We start from the raw sequence: 16,224 nt of genomic DNA, 5'->3' as shown, positions 1-16,224 counted from the left end.
ATTATTGCGCGTCCTGTGTGATTATTTTTTATTTGTATCTCATTATAATACTTTCTCCTTCATCCTTGGGGACACTGAAGTCTATGCTGGGGAATAGAGTGGTGTAATGGAGGAGTCTGCACTTTAAGAACTTGAAATGTGGCTTGGCTCCTCCCCCTCTATCCCCCCCTCAGACCTCAGTCTTAGTTTAGTGCCCGGAGGAGTCGGATCCCTGGGCAAGGGGCTCCGTTTGGGGCTCTTTGTTTTTTATTTGTGGTTTTATTTTTTAATGTGAGAACAGGCAGCCAGCGCGCTGCCGGCTGCCTGCATCGTGGGATAGCTCTCCGGAAGGGTCAGAGCGGCACCCGCTACTGACTCCGGCCACCGGTGCATCGGCACCGGGGTCCCGCCACAGCCGCCTGCGGCTTGTGTTACGGGGCCACGGCCTGGTCACCCACCGGAGAGAGCAGGGCGTTCGGGTGCAAGGCGCTGGGTGATGGCTGGACCAGGGTTAATACGCTGGTCCAGCAGGGAGCAGATGACCAATCAGCACCGCTGTACACAGCGCGCGCGGTGACGGAGGACGGAAGGGGCGTGCTCTAGAGCTAGCTGTCCCTTCCTGGCTGCGGTCCTCGGCGTGTACGGACGCCATAACCTGCCCACGCTGCTACCCTTGCTTGCTGTGCCTCTACGGTCTCCGGAACAGGGCAGCAGGACGTCTCTCTTTCACTACAGGCTGAGCCTCCTTCACTGGATACTGCGCTGGGTGAGTGCAGGGGATTTTCTCTTGTGAGACTTCCCCGCTGGAGAGATTATCAGGGTGGGCCTAATTCGGGGAAGGTGCGCTCCTCTCCCCCTATTATTTGTGGTGCTTCTGCTCTAGGTGTGGGTTCAGGTCCCTCCTGGGTCGCTTCTCACTTAACCTTTATTCACCTTCTATCACCGTAGTGTGTGTAAGGTGTGTGTGTTGGAGTATGGCAGCCAAGTCACAGTCAAAGGCTTCTCAGAAGCTGTTTGCCTGTACTAAGTGTGAACAGCAGTTTACGCAGCATGTAAAGGGTGTATCCTTGTGTAAGGATTGCTTTAAAGGGGATTCTGGACAGAGTCAGTCGGTCCCCATCCTGAACACTGAGGGGGTTACCAGTGTTTTAGCCACTCTGGCGTCAGAGATGGCTGCATCTCGCAGGGACAGGGAGTCCTTGCATTTGCAACTGGCTTCCATGTCTTCTGCGGAGCCTTCCTGGGCCAGAGATCTTATCAGGTCAGTGGATGCATTAGTCCAGGCCACTGGGGTGCCTTCGGGTCCCGTCAGTGCCCCTCCTCCCCCTAGGAAACGGGGGGTCCCTTTATTGTTACAGGTAGATACTTCGGATGAAGAGCCGGGGGACCCTCTGGAAGGGGATGTGTTTCAGGAGGATCCTCTTGCTCCAGCGGAGGAGGTTCCTCAGGAGGAGGCCAAGGGCATAGAGGCCCTGATTCAGGCTATTAAATCTACTCTCAATGTCGGCGAGCAGGAGCCGCCAACTCAGGTTTCTATTTTTGGGCAGCCTACTAAGGCAGTAGTAACCTTCCCAGAGTCAATAGAGTTGGAGAAACCTCTTTTGGACATTTGGAGGTCTCCGGAGAAAAAGTTTCAATTGTCCAAGCGCTTTAAGGCTTCATATCCATTTGCTCCGGAGGCGAGAGCAAAATGGGAGACTCCGCCTTTAGCAGACGCATCAGTGTCAAAGCTTTCCAAGAAAGCTGCGCTGCCCATTCCGGGGGCGGTGGCCCTCAAGGAGGCGCCAGATAGGCGTCTGGAGGCGGGGCTAAAGCAGATTTTTGCAACTGCAGGTGTTTCTCTTCGTCCTATTTTTGTGATCTCCTGGGTCAGTAGAGCCATGGAGAAATGGGCGGAGGATTTGTCAAAGGGTCTGGATGACCAAGGTTCATCTGAGGAGTTCATTCAGTTAGCGGAGCAGATGCGAGAATCAGCGATGTATATAGGAGAGGCTGCAAGGGACTCTGCGGCTCTGGTAGCAAGGATTTCTGCTCAGTCTATTACGGCCAGGAAGTCATTGTGGCTTAAGTCCTGGCAAGCGGAAGCGGACATTAAGAAAGCGGTAGAGGCTCTTCCGTTTACGGGGGATGTCCTATTTGGGCCGGAATTGGACAAGCTGATTGCTCAGGCCACAGGGGGGAAATCTACTTTCCTACCTTCCGCGGCTCCACCTCCCAAAAAGCCTTATCAAGGACCGGCTTTTCGTTCCTTTCGGGGGGCACCCAAGTTCAGGGGTAAATCCAGAGGGTCCTTTACTGCTTCTCGTGGCAGAGGCAGAGGTTTTGGTGGCGCAACCACTTCCTCGGGACCCGGCACCCGTCGTACAGACTCCAAGCAAACAGAAAAACCCGCAGCATGACTCCATGCCCTCCTACCTGGGGGATCCCAGAGTAGGAGCTCGGCTGCTGGACTTCCGACAGGCCTGGGAAGAGTCTTGCAAGGACAAATGGGTCCTTTCCGTCATTGTACAAGGGTACAGACTGGAGTTTGCCTGTACCCCTCCCCACCAGTTTTTTCCGATGGGCTTGCCTCACGCGGAGAAGGACCGTCAGTTGCTTCTTCAAGCGGTTCAGCGGTTGTTGTCCGCGGGAGTTATAATGCCTGTTCCTTCCGAACAACGCACAGAGGGCTTTTACTCTCCTCTTTTCCTGGTGCCGTAGCCGGACGGATCAGTTCGACCAATCTTGAATTTGAAAGCTTTAAACGAGTACATCGCGTACCACAAATTCAAGCTGGAGTCACTCCGTTCTGTGGTCGCAGGGCTGGAACCGGGGGAATTCTTAGCATCTCTGGATGTCAAAGATGCTTATTTGCATATTCCCATTTACGATCTTCATCAGTGGTTTCTTCGCTTTGCGATCAAAGATCAGCATTTTCAGTTTCGGGCACTGCCCTTTGGCCTTTCGTCGGCGCCACGTCTTTTCACCAAGATAATGGCAGTAATGGTCGCATTGCTGCATTCTCTGGGAGTAAAGATTGTTCCTTACTTGGACGATTTACTGATCAAGGCCGGGTCCAGGGATCAGTTGACTCAGGCGATTCAGGTGACCTGCCAGACGTTAACACTCCATGGCTGGATCCTCAATTACAAAAAATCTCAGCTGACTCCTTCTCGAAGGATCGTGTTTCTGGGGTTGATTTTGGATACGGTGGTTCAAAAGGTTTTTCTACCCCGGGAAAAGATGTTGTCCCTGCAGGATTTGGTTCGGCAGGTTCTTCGGCCTCGGAGAGTGTCGGTTCACCTATGCATTCGACTGCTGGGCAAGATGGTGGCCTCATTCGAGGCCCTCCAGTTCGGCCGTTTTCATTCGAGGACTTTTCAGTTAGATCTTCTCAAGAAGTGGTCGGGCTCCCATGTGCATATGCACAAGATGGTGATTCTATCTCCCTGCAGTCGACTTTCTCTCTAGTGGTGGCTGCTGTCGGCCAATTTGCTGGAGGGCCGCCGGTTCGGAATCTGGGATTGGACGATAGTCACGACCGATGCCAGCCTCTGAGGTTGGGGGGCTGTAGTGTTGGGACATCACTTCCAGGGACGTTGGTCTCTTCAGGAAGCGAAGCTTTCCATAAACATCTTGGAGCTTCGGGCAATTCGTCTGGCCTTGTCCAATGCGGACTGGCTCCTCCGGGGAAAGTCTGTTCGTATTCAGTCAGACAATGCCACGGCTGTGGCTTATGTAAACCGGCAGGGGGGAACACGCAGTCGCGGGGCCATGCAGGAGGTGCGTCCGATTCTTCAATGGGCGGAGCGGCATGCTCTAGCCTTGTCAGCGGTCTTCATTCCCGGGGTGGACAACTGGGAGGCGGATTATCTGAGTCGCCAGGACGTCCACCCTGGGGAGTGGGCGCTACATCCAGAGGTATTTGCCCAGATTGTCCATCGTTGGGGAATGCCGCAGGTGGACATGATGGCCTCCAGACACAATCGGAAGGTGCAGCTGTACTGTTCCAGGTCTCGGGATCCAGAAGCGGTGGCGACGGATGCGCTGACCGCGGATTGGGACTATTCCCTCATATATCTGTTCCCTCCGTTGCCTTTTGATTCAGTTGGTACTCAAACGAATCAAACGGGAGAGTGCTACGGTCATTCTGGTGGTTCCGAATTGGCCTCGTCGTCCTTGGTATGCCGAGCTTCAGGGGCTCCTGATAGATCATCCATGGCAGCTTCCTCTAAGGGACGATCTTCTACAGCAGGGGCCGTTCGCCTACCAAGGCTTACGGCAACTTCGTTTGACGGCATGGCTGTTGAGGCCGCGCTGTTGAGCAGACGGGGAATTCCTAAGTCGGTGATTCCCACGATGATGAGAGCCAGGAAGGAGATTACTTCCCGGCATTATTATAGCATTTGGAAGGCCTATGTGGCGTGGTGCGAGTGCCGTAACTTGCCCACGGCCGTTTTTTCTTTGTCTCGTTTGCTGCGGTTTCTGCAGTCAGGGTTTAAGGCGGGTCTGCGCCTAGGGTCCCTTAGGGTGCAAGTATCCGCCTTATCCATTTTCTTTCATTGTTATCGTATGATTTGTTCTTTTGTTATTATTATTCTCTCTCTCTCTATCGGGGATTCCCTGGTCTCTATCGGGGATTCCCTGGTCTCTTTTCTCCTCTCGGGCACAGTTAACTAAGACTGAGGTCTAAAGGGGGGATAGAGGGGGAGGAGCCAAGCCACATTTCAAGTTCTTAAAGTGCCGACTCCTCCATTACACCACTCTATTCCCCAGCGTAGACTTCAGTGTCCCCTACGGATTCGGAGAAAGGGAATTAACGGTGAGTACCAAATTCCTATTATCCAATGTAGCCTGTAAATAACTAAAATAAATGTACTCCTGAAAACACACAGGTTTAGTAAAACCTGTGCGTCTGCCTGCTGTGGTCTTTTTTCAGGGAATTGTAAGAAAATCCCTGAAAAGCTGCGTCATAGGATTGCCCCTGGGAATTTTATGATTATCCGTGGTAAATTACCACGGGCAATTTGGCTTTGTCTACTTGAGTATTGTCATATTGTCTGCCCTTCTGATTTTTTTTTTATTTTAGGCCCCATTCGGAAGTGTGTGTGTGTGTGTGGGGGGGGTTGTTTCTGACAGGTGAATTGGTTTGAGGAGCTGATTTAAGTTATCTGTATGCAATTGTCTACAATGATTTGTACAGCAACATCGCACATTTTGCGTGCAGGTGGTGCTTAATGGACTTATTGTTTTTGTCAGATACAGCAGTAGGACTGCAAAAAACAGAGGATACTGACAATTCCTGGGCGCTGACACATTCTTTTTTTCATGTTTTTCTCAATTTACCCAAAAGAGAAAAAAAATAAAAACACAATAGTGCAGTACAGTTTTAAGTAACAAGAAATAACTTTCTCAGAGATTTTATTCTGACAACTCGTACCCCTTAAGGTGGTCTACTTTTTACTACTTCTACTGTACTATTATAATCTACTACTGTATGATTGGTGTTTCATACCACTGCATTAATTCCATAGGCAGCGACAGGCGCGAGGGCCTTTTATAAAGCCTGGTATTCTTGCAGCAGTTAGGACTGTTTCAGGTGTTCTTTCCTTAGCAGGATTGAAGGTGCCCACACACACTGCTATAATTGCATGCATTTTGGACTGCATCGCTTGCGATTTGTGTGCGATGCGATCCGAAGTTAGTTCAAATAGTATGTGCAGCACATACTTTGTGAACCGTGCGATGGGATGTCCACGGGAGAGCGCATCGCACACTGCAATCGCACCGTGTAATGGCACCTTGAGGTCTAGTACTGTCATTTAGTCTACCATTTTTCACAGAGGGGCAGAACTATGCAAACTGTTCTGTTCCCTAATTCCAGTTCTTCCCAGCAACATGGATCCGCTTAATGCACATGCTAAACAGAGTCTGCACGGATTCTCAAAGTTTAACAGTTAAGTTTCATAAGACAGACTTTAAACTTTGTTACCTTAATGGGGAGCTACCCTTTTATGTTTAGAAATAAAAATGCCCGTTTTCCCCTTTTGAAATTCGATGCTGGGTCTAGTACATTATTTTCCTTTTCTTTGCTTAATCAGTGGAAGCAATTAAAAGATAAAATATGCCATTTTTGGTTAATTTTGTTCTGCCCCGCTGACATTCTGCTTATTCTTCCCCCTAACCCCAGAGACTTGTCTGACAATCAACTGAACCGTTTGGATGAATTTGCATTTGTTGGACTAACCTCGCTGGAAAAACTGAACCTTGGGGATAACCGAATAAATCACGTGGCTGAAGGTGTTTTTAAGGGACTAACAAACCTCTTGACATTGTAAGTGGATTAAACATTTTCTTCTATTTCTTGTTGACTAAGCTAAACTTTAAACTAAATTCCCACATCGACTGTGCATCGGATTTCTGTTTCTCAGTATTAAACTTCTCCCAAGCAGGGATTTTAGGTTCCAGTAGACAGAACTTGAACAATTTATGTTGTCCATGTTGTAAAAAAAAAAAAAAATCAACTTTTAGATATTGAAGCATAAATTGATAAATAAATTTAGGAAGAATTACATAGTTACATACAATTGTGGTAGGACTAGTTGTAATTTAGTGGTTACACTTATGTTGGGTTGGGTACGGGATTCTGGTGGTCAGAAGACCAAAGATGGCATCCCAATGTGCAGAATCCTGAGACAAGTGGGTAAGCATGCAAACCCTCCTCTTTTGCAGCCTAACCCTAACATTCTGAATTTTGGCACCAGTCTTCTAAACTGTGTTGGTATTGTGGTATTTGTATTCTGATTGTTGGCATTCAGAATGCTGGTATGCTAACTTAATCCCCACATGTCCATGTTCGAACCAATGTATTTGAAGTTATTTGTAAAATGTATATATAATTTTATTTATTTTTTCACTATTATTCATATGGGATACTGAAGTCTCAATATATTGGGGAATAGAGGTCATCTGACAGGAGACGGGCACATCAATGTCTTCAACCAGGGTGTGCTGGCTCCTCCCCTCTACTTCCCCTTACTAGCCAGTTTTAGAAAATGTGCTCTAAGGAGAGGATTCTTCAATTGACTTTTATTTATTATTTTGGGGTTGCTGTTTGGGCTATACAGCTTCCCTGCTGGGAGGGCAGGTTGGGAATCGATAGTTGCAGGCCTCTTAAGGTACTGGGTACTGATCCCTGCTGCATGTCCACAGACCTGAGAGGGTGCTTGTTACTGCGGGCATTGCACTGCAGCGTGCACAACCCTATGATGCCGCACACCCACTGCTCAGCCTGAAGCCATTGAGTGGTGAGTGTTACCAGGGGTCCCCACAGTGGGGTACCCCGGTTCATGTGCAGCAAGATGGCAGCGGCAGTGTCCCTGCACAGGGACCGCGACAGCCCCGCTGATACTGGATGCCAGGAGCTGCCACTGAACCACCAAGGCATGTTCCGATTTGGAATACAAGTGTTTGAGCAGCGCTCAGTATAGTCCAGTGTAAGTGTCCAACAACCAAAACTCCTCAGCTGTAGTAGATGATTAAACACCAAAGTCCAATTCTTTCAAGATAGACTGCAGCTCCCTTTTTACAATATCATCCAGGGTCAGGATGCACAAATCTAGAAAATACAGGAAGAAAAGGGGCGCTTCATGGTGCAGATAAAACAAATTTATTTGGAAACCAGCATTAAGGCTTCAGGTAAAAGTAAGCAATTTGCTCGGTACGAGAAAATTGCTTACTTTTACCAGGAAAAAAAAAAATATATATATATATATCTATATATATAATCTCTGTCTTGATTTAACATAGGCGACAGTATAAATAGTATAGCCCGGGCGCCATGAGAGGGGACGGGCTTAGCTCAGAGCGGGACCTGAGTGCACCTGTACACTGCTTCCTGCTTCTTCCTCATGCTGTGGACGCCATTACAGCAGCAGAAATCACTCCTCAGCGGTGCAGCCTTTGGGATAGAGAGATTCTTACAGCAGAGACAGCAAGTATAGCGCTTCAGTGAGCATAACAGCCACTTTGGTGCATATATATATATATATATATATATTTTATGCACAAGCATATTGCTGCCAGTCCTTCTATATAGGGGACTAGGGTGCAGGGTGCTGGTGTCCCAATATACCTCTGAGTTCCCCCACTGCTAATTAAGCATTGTGCATACTATACGTCTGTTAGTAACTATGTGTTTGCTCTATCACATATATCTATCTCTCTGAACATTATTTTGGTTGTGTACTAAGTGTGTTTAAAGTGTGTCAAGGTGGTGTTTTTTTTTTTTTTTCTTCTCCATAATGGTGAGAAAAATAACTTGTAGAATTTGGAGCAAACTTGTTGCTGCAAATCATGCATCACAAGTTGCTTGTGAGCAATGTATGTCACCACAAAAAATTTAGGGCATTTTTTTGGGGGGGAAGTGGTGTGGTCGCATAGTAGTACCAATTCACATTACAGCACACCGTAATGCCCAGTACACATTACAGCACACACCGTTATGCCTAGTACACATTATAGCACACACCGTTATGCCTAGTACACATTATAGCACACACCGTTATGCCCAGTACACATTACAGCACACACACCGTAATGCCCAGTACATATTACAGCACACACACCATAATGCCCAGTACACATTATAGAACACACCGTAATGCCCAGTACACATTATAGAACACACCGTTATGCCCAGTACACATTATAGAACACACCGTTATGCCCAGTACACATTATAGAACACACCGTTATGCCCAGTACACATTATAGAACACACCGTTATGCCCAGTACATATTACAGCACACACACCGTAATGCCCAGTACACATTATTGAACACACCGTAATGCCCAGTACACATTATAGAACACACCGTTATGCCCAGTACACATTATAGAACACACCGTTATGCCCAGTACACATTATAGAACACACCGTTATGCCCAGTACATATTACAGCGCACACACACCGTAATGCCCAGTACACATTACAGCACACACACGGTAATGCCCATTACACATTACAGAACACACACGGTAATGCCCATTACACATTACAGAACACACACGGTAATGCCAAGTAAACATTATAGAACACACACGGTAATGCCCAGTACACATTATAGAACACACACGGTAATGCCCAATACACATTATAGAACACACCGTTATGCCCAGTACACATTACAGCACACACACGGTAATGCCCATTACACATTACAGAACGCACACGGTAATGCCCAGTATACATTATAGAACACACACTGTAATGCCCAGTACACATTGTACACATGCTGGTTGGCACAGGGGGGAGGAGGAGGGAATTTTATGCTGGTTGCCACAGGGGGGGGGTTATTCTGGTTGCCACGGGGGTGGGGAGGTTTCTGGTTACCCGCGGGGGGGGGGGGGGGGGGGGGGGGGGCTGGTACAGCTGATACACTGCTGAGTGGGCTGTCTGCAAGGCGGGGGACTGTGATGTGGCTGGAAGAGCTGACACGCTGCTCTGAGTTGAGCAGCGTGTCAGCTCTTCCAGCCTCATCCAGTCCCCCACTGCGCTGACATCCCGCTCACCTCTTATGCTGAGAGTGGCTGTCAGTTGTTAGAGCCATATCGCATCCCATCCCCCGCTCTCAGCAGCAGAATGAATTTACACGGCGTGGGGCGGCAGAAGGATGCAGACTTGCAAAGCCACAGACACTGTGACCGTGAACCAGGCTGCCGCTGCTCTCAAAAGAAATGGCAGGGCGCGCGGCTTTAATGATTGGCGTGCACTTGCAGTGATTGGCTACCGGGCGGCCACTGTGCAGTGATTGGGTCCCGGCGGCCGCTGCACTGATTGGCTTACGGTGGCTCACAGGCGCAGCTCAGCGCGTCCTCTTGGACCCCTTAAGTTTCAAAAACTGATTCCCCGGTGAGCGTTTTAGGGTAAAATACGCGCTATAGCGTCTATTTGCGAACCCTGGCATGTGTGTAACTCAACCATTGCTGTTTCGGCCCGTAGGGCCTTATGGTTAAGGCAGTAGGTAACTGATGCGGACTCAAAGCGCAGTGTGGAGAATCTTTGCGCATATGTAATGAGTGCACGTGCATACTAATGAGCCGCTCATTACATATGCGCATATGTAATTAGTGGCTCATTAGTGTGCACACATTACACATGCACAAAGTGCGAACTACTAGGTTTCATCAGGCACTGGGACTGCCTGGAGGCTAAATAACGTTTAAGAGGCATTCCCACTGCCTCTTAAACGTTATTTAGCCGTGTAGGACTCTGCTTTGAAAACGGGTTGAAATACCGTTTAACTTTAAACGGTATTTCAACTCTGGCGTTTTCCCACTGCTGCCTTAAACGGTATTTTGCCCTCAAAAATCGGCAATATACCGTTTTAAGGCTGCAGTGGGAAAGGGGCATTACTGTGATCTTGTTCCAACTGTTCTTGCAGGTTGCAAGACAGTAGTTTCAGTGCTCTGTTTGTACGTTACGGGTCAGTTGACGTAAGTTGGAGCATCTGAGTTTTGGTGACTTTTTGCTCCCTACAAATCACATTAGTGATTTTCAAATGTTCTAATGTTAAAATAACGGTGTTAACAAAATTTAGCTAAGTGTGTTGTTGTGTTTGTTGTGGTGTGCTGGTGCGAATCTCACCACATTATTTGTTCACGTTAAATCCTACCTCACATACGTTATCCTTCCTTCGGGCACAGTTTCTTAACTGGCTAGTAAGGGGAAGTAGAGGGGAGGAGCCAGCACACCCTGGTTGAAGAAATTGATATGCCTGTCTCCTGTCGGATGACCTCTATTCCCCAATGTATTGAGACCTCAGTATCCCATATGAACTCCCTGAAAAGGATTTACCGGCAGGTGTTGAAATCCTATTTTTCGAATCCTGAAGGTTGTCTTAATTGTTTTGATAATAGTTAAAGATCCAAATATGTTTTACATAGAAGAGCCTATCTAAATACAGTTACTTTTCAGATGTCCTTGATCTGGATGTTCTTCCAGAATTGACATATTGTAGGATAGGGGTAGATACAGCCCTCCCAGCTTTTGTGGAACTACAAATCACAGCATGCCATGCCACCAGATTTTCATAATACTGTTTCCAAGAGGGGTGTATGTTGAATAGCCCTGCCCTAAGGTATTCCACTTTTTTTTTGTACATTTTTATAAAGTAATTTTCCAGAAAGTTCATATAAAGCAGGTAATTCCTTAACTAGATCCTGAGATTATTTTTGTTTATAGCAAAAGTTTTCAGATCAGTGGTGTGGGGACTAATGTATACATTTTAGTTGACCATTGAGTTTATCAGAAGTTGTCCTTTAAAACCACTGTACTATATGCCAGCATGCTCCAGGGCGAAAGTGCTTGCCATGCATGAACTAATAGATGTGGGCTAGCGTCTCCTGAGTTAAAGTTTGTGATGTTATGTCAGGAATGTACCATGAGTCACTGTACACTCATCACTTTTAAGATGATGTTATGGAAGTTTAAACATAATTTTTATGTTTATTGTCCATACAAATTGTACAATTTAATATTTATTTTACTTTAAGTGTAAGTTTGATCTGGCATTTTACGAATAGTTGTAGAAACTTGCGTTAGAACTAGAATATTTGTTATATTTTTGAGGGTAGAGAACATAAGGGGTGAAGGATGCAAGGAGAACTTAAGGCTAATTTTCTTAGAAGGATGTAGAAACTGATGTGGTATATTAGGTCTACAATGTCTATGTTGGCATGGAAAAAGGTCAACATCCGTGTCTCCCATTTTTCTTTGGGGTCATTGTCAACACTTGAGCACATGGCCCACCAATTAATGTACCGCTTTACTCACCAATTTACCCAGTTGGAGTCCCAAAATGTCATAAAAAAAAAATCTATATAGCCATATTTTCGTTTTACTTGTGTTTACTTGTGATTGGCTGAGAGCTCTCTCAGCCAATCAGAGGGCCGCCCAGTGTTTTGAAATGTTTTTTTTTTTTATTCTACTGCCTGTCGCTGACTACCGCAGCATGCCAGCCCTCCTGCTACTTGCTCTGCTACACCGCCGCCAGCCCTCTCCCAGCACCCAACGTGGCATGTGACATTAGGTGCTGGGGAAAAAAAACACTTGCGCGCCATATGATGCGATCGCATGCGATACGATGTCCCATCACATCTGATCGCACAAGTGTATGGGCATCATTAGCCTGTTTTATTAGTAGATTATTAATCTGTAGCTTTTATTTAAAATTGTTTATATGTGTTTGAGATATATATATATATATATATATATATATATATATATATATATATATATATATATATATATATATATATATACACACACTAAGTATGTACCCCACAAATCCTATAATCTAACATGTCTGTGTAATTGCGCTTTAAGTGCATATATTTGTTTCAATTACTCTATGGAACACCTGCTTTCATGGGCAAATGTTTAGCCACATCCCAAGCTTCTGCAAATAAATGCTTAGGTCACAAATCTGTGTTGGCTGAAAGGCTCTCCTGTTCTAGTGGAATGCAGGCAGTGAAACAGAACTACCTTAGTAAGCAGATCTGTCAAATTCTTTAGCACCACGGTGGTTTGAGCATCTAAAGAGCAGGATGTTGTATCCTATCCACTGATATTCTTTATGGCTGCAATATTGTTACATTTTGCAGATCACAACATGCTGTATTTGTCTACATCCCAAGGAACCTAAATGTGCTCTAATAGGATTGTTAAATGAACTACATCTTTTATAAATATTATGTAGTTACAGTAAAACTGGGATGCCGCCATGTTTTGTGTTTTATTAGCCAAGTGATTATATGTTTTAATTTAATGGGTCAACTAGATTTGGTACTTGTGGATTATCATATATAGTGGCATGCGATGCGATTTTTGCCGTTTTTGTCAAAATCGCATTGCATGCAATCGCATCGCATGCGATTTTGATCGCATGCGATCGCATACGATTTTGATCGCATACGATTTTTCACTGAAAAGCATCCAAATGCATTGGAATTAGTATGAAACATGTTCAATGGCCCCCAAATGGCATTTTTGAGGCTGTACCACCCCCACTATCAACGCGAACCCGAAGCGTGGCGAGCGCGGCGGTACGCGTCCTACGACCTTTTCATACCCCCACTATCCACGTCGGCGTGGAGTTGAGAACAGAAAGTGTGGCGAGCGCAGCGAGCCACCGAGCCCGAAGCGTGGCGAGGGGACGCGGACACCTGTGAAGCCCGTGAGGGGACGCGGATACCTGTGGATAGTGGGGGTATGAAAAGGTCGTAGGACGCGTACCGCCGCCCTTCGCGGGCTCGCTGCGCTCACCACGCTTTGGGTTCGCGTTGATAGTGGGGGTGGTACAGCCTCAAAAATGCCATTTGGGGGCCATTGAACATGTTTCATACTAATTCCAATGCATTTGGATAGGTTTTCTTATAAAAAAAAATTTTTTCCCCCACTCTTTTTAGCATTGAGGGACTTTCTGTTAAAAAGAACAAATCTATTGCAATGTATAAAAAAAAAGCCTCTAAATCTAATAAAGCCTCCACCATAACATTTTATATAACTGTTTTTTTCAAGTACGAAACGTGTTGTGCTGGGATACTTACTCATTCTTCACACTCAATTCCCACACTGCGGTGAGCATGTGGACATTTAACGGCTTGTTCCCAATTATTAATCCAAGATTATTATTTTTTTATATTTCCACTCTAGCTGAGAAAAATGTCTGAATGCTTTCATATTCTGTTAACCTTTGTGCAACCTTTCTAATACAATAATTAAAAACAATCTGGGCGAGTTAGAGCCGCATGAAAGAGAACAAGAATACATTAATTAAGACTTTTTTTGTGGCTTAGGAAGGGCGTAAGAGCAGATGACAGGCAGTCTATGCGGTTCAGGGTCATCAGATGTTCACAAGCAGGAGGGCGGCACTGATTAACAGGGCTCCAATCACTGATGCTTAACGAAGCATGAGCAGGGATCTCATTCAGACAAGGAAGTTGGATTGTCTCCTCCTGCAACTCTTTTTTTTTTTTAGTTTATTGTGCACAAACTTATGCTATTAACCATGCTGATGCCAGAGCATGGAATGCTGCATTTGCAGTTATGCCATGTACTAGACATGAATTAAATGATTGGACAAATCTAATCATTGAAGCTTCCTTTCCAGAAAATCATAGTTGATCTATTTTTTAAATAAATATATTGTTTATTTATGACCTGATAATTGAATATTTACCAAAACAATTGCTTATCACAGGGACCTTCGAAACAATGAGATCTCTTGGGCTATTGAAGACTCCAATGAAGCATTTTCTGGTCTCTTGAAGCTACACACACTGTAAGTATTCAATCCATACATTTTTGGTACAATGTCATTGCAAAACTGATGGTCAGCCACCGCTTTGTTTGCAATGTTATGCCTGCCGCTCTCTGGGAAGAAAATTAATTGTATGTGCTGTTTAAATATGGGAGCAGATGGGTACATATTAAAGATCTTTTAAATGTTAACTTTTTTTTTACTGGCTGCTACATTATTATTATCCGGTTAGCTTTGCGGATGTCAAAGGCTTAGAATGCTTCTGTTAGTGACACTTGGTTTTAATACTGTTGTGACCTCCATACACTCCTTGGGTTGGTTGCCCTGTGCAGTAATTCGATCTTTAATGTAAGTATTCAAGCTAAGCTAGTATCTTGTTGGGATCCTCCCATATTTCCATGCATTGTTTCATCAAGAAAGATATATTGACATTTTTAATAAAGGTCTTGACGATTTGAAATATTGTTTTCTTTGATGTATGCATGATGGACATCTTCACTTAGATCAGATACTTTCTTAGCTGATTTGTTAACATCTTTGTTACAGGATTTTGCAAGGGAACAAGATAAAATCCATCACAAAGAAAGCTTTCACTGGCCTGGATTCTCTGCAACACCTGTAAGTATATGTATGTTAAGTGACTAAAACCCCATACACATTAGGCGATAAGGGCAGCAGCTGATATATAATTTGAAAATATCGGCTGTGGGTCCCGACATTGTGCATACATACTGAACATTTTGGTTAACGATATGGTCAGTGAGGTCACCGGGACTAGCTGGACATGTGGATCCTTTGACTATATAGCCAAATTTACTGTCATGTTCAGAATCCTTAATCATTGGTAACGGCGTGCGGGAGTGTGAATCGGTAATGATATTAAGTGTGCACTGTAGACAAGATGGGCTCTTCTGAGCGATATATTTTACTATCTAGTCTACACACGTAGCATTTTGGGCTATTTTCTAAGCGATCTGTGTAGATTACTAAGAATCTTAGCACGGGTTGCTCCTCATTTACAGACCATAGGGACTCAGGTGGTGCGCACTCTTGTTCAGAGACCGCTTGGTGAAATCAATTGTAGCTGGTAAAAGGCACATTTATTAGTATAATAGTTAAAATAATTAGATTTTTTTCTATATTATAAGATAATATTGTGTGGGAAAGTATTGTAGATGGGTATTGCGTTTGGCAAAACACCTTTGTCATTTTTAAGTTGAAATACATTTCTTACATATTCTCACTAAAAAAAAAGGAGATTTAAATTATAAAAACAATCCATTATTAACATCTTTTTATTTCTTTTCGGCAAGGAATTGTAGCAGTGCTGCTGTTTATATTCCTACTGTAGAATGCTTGCTTACAGTATATAGCATAGATCTACACAATCGCAATGTTCTGTCCCTGCCTCAACAACACCAAGCTTGGTTTTTAGTCAGAAGCTAATTTTCCTATTCATTTGTTTATGGTAGATGGGAGGTAATTTTAGCATGAGGAAGAAACGCATGCAAATATGGCATGAATATTTCTATATCACACTTGTGGTACCAGGGTTGCTCAGATTTATGGTTAAGTTCCAGTGCTTCTTTTTCCAATGTTAGTGACTTTCTTCAACATATCTTTAAAAGTGATAATTGTGGTAATGTACACCATTATTTCAAGCCTCTCTGTTACTTGTACTTGAAATAACATTGGGGTAGATGTATGAAGCAGTGATAATGGAGGAGAAATGAGCAAGAGGAGAAGTTCCCATGGCAACCAATCTGCTGCTCTGTATAATTTTATCTTACGCCAATTATAGATGTTACTTGAGTGCTTATTGGTTGCCATGGGCCACTTCTCACTGTTTCATACATCTACTCTATTGTGGGGGTGATTCTGGTTGGTTTGCAAAAGCAAACTCTTTCCTTAATGGACAAAACAATGTGCATTGCAGGTGG

General features: G+C 44.9%; 1 protein-coding gene across 1 annotated transcript in view; it reads left to right on the top strand.

The window, feature by feature from the left end:
* The window catches only part of LRIG2 (leucine rich repeats and immunoglobulin like domains 2), an 81,151-nt gene that overhangs the window by 39,410 nt on the left and 25,517 nt on the right, over positions 1 to 16,224 (top strand). The window contains exons 8-10 of the mRNA XM_083172777.1: positions 6,149 to 6,292; positions 14,225 to 14,305; positions 14,831 to 14,902. Of these exons, the coding sequence (XP_083028903.1) occupies positions 6,149 to 6,292; positions 14,225 to 14,305; positions 14,831 to 14,902 (297 nt within the window). The remainder of the gene's footprint in view (positions 1 to 6,148; positions 6,293 to 14,224; positions 14,306 to 14,830; positions 14,903 to 16,224) is intronic.

The sequence above is a fragment of the Crinia signifera genome, chromosome 2, assembly GCF_055691185.1.
Source record: "Crinia signifera chromosome 2, ASM5569118v1, whole genome shotgun sequence".
NCBI classification, from domain to species: Eukaryota; Metazoa; Chordata; class Amphibia; order Anura; family Myobatrachidae; genus Crinia; species Crinia signifera.
This window is presented reverse-complemented; position numbering and strand designations above follow the sequence as displayed.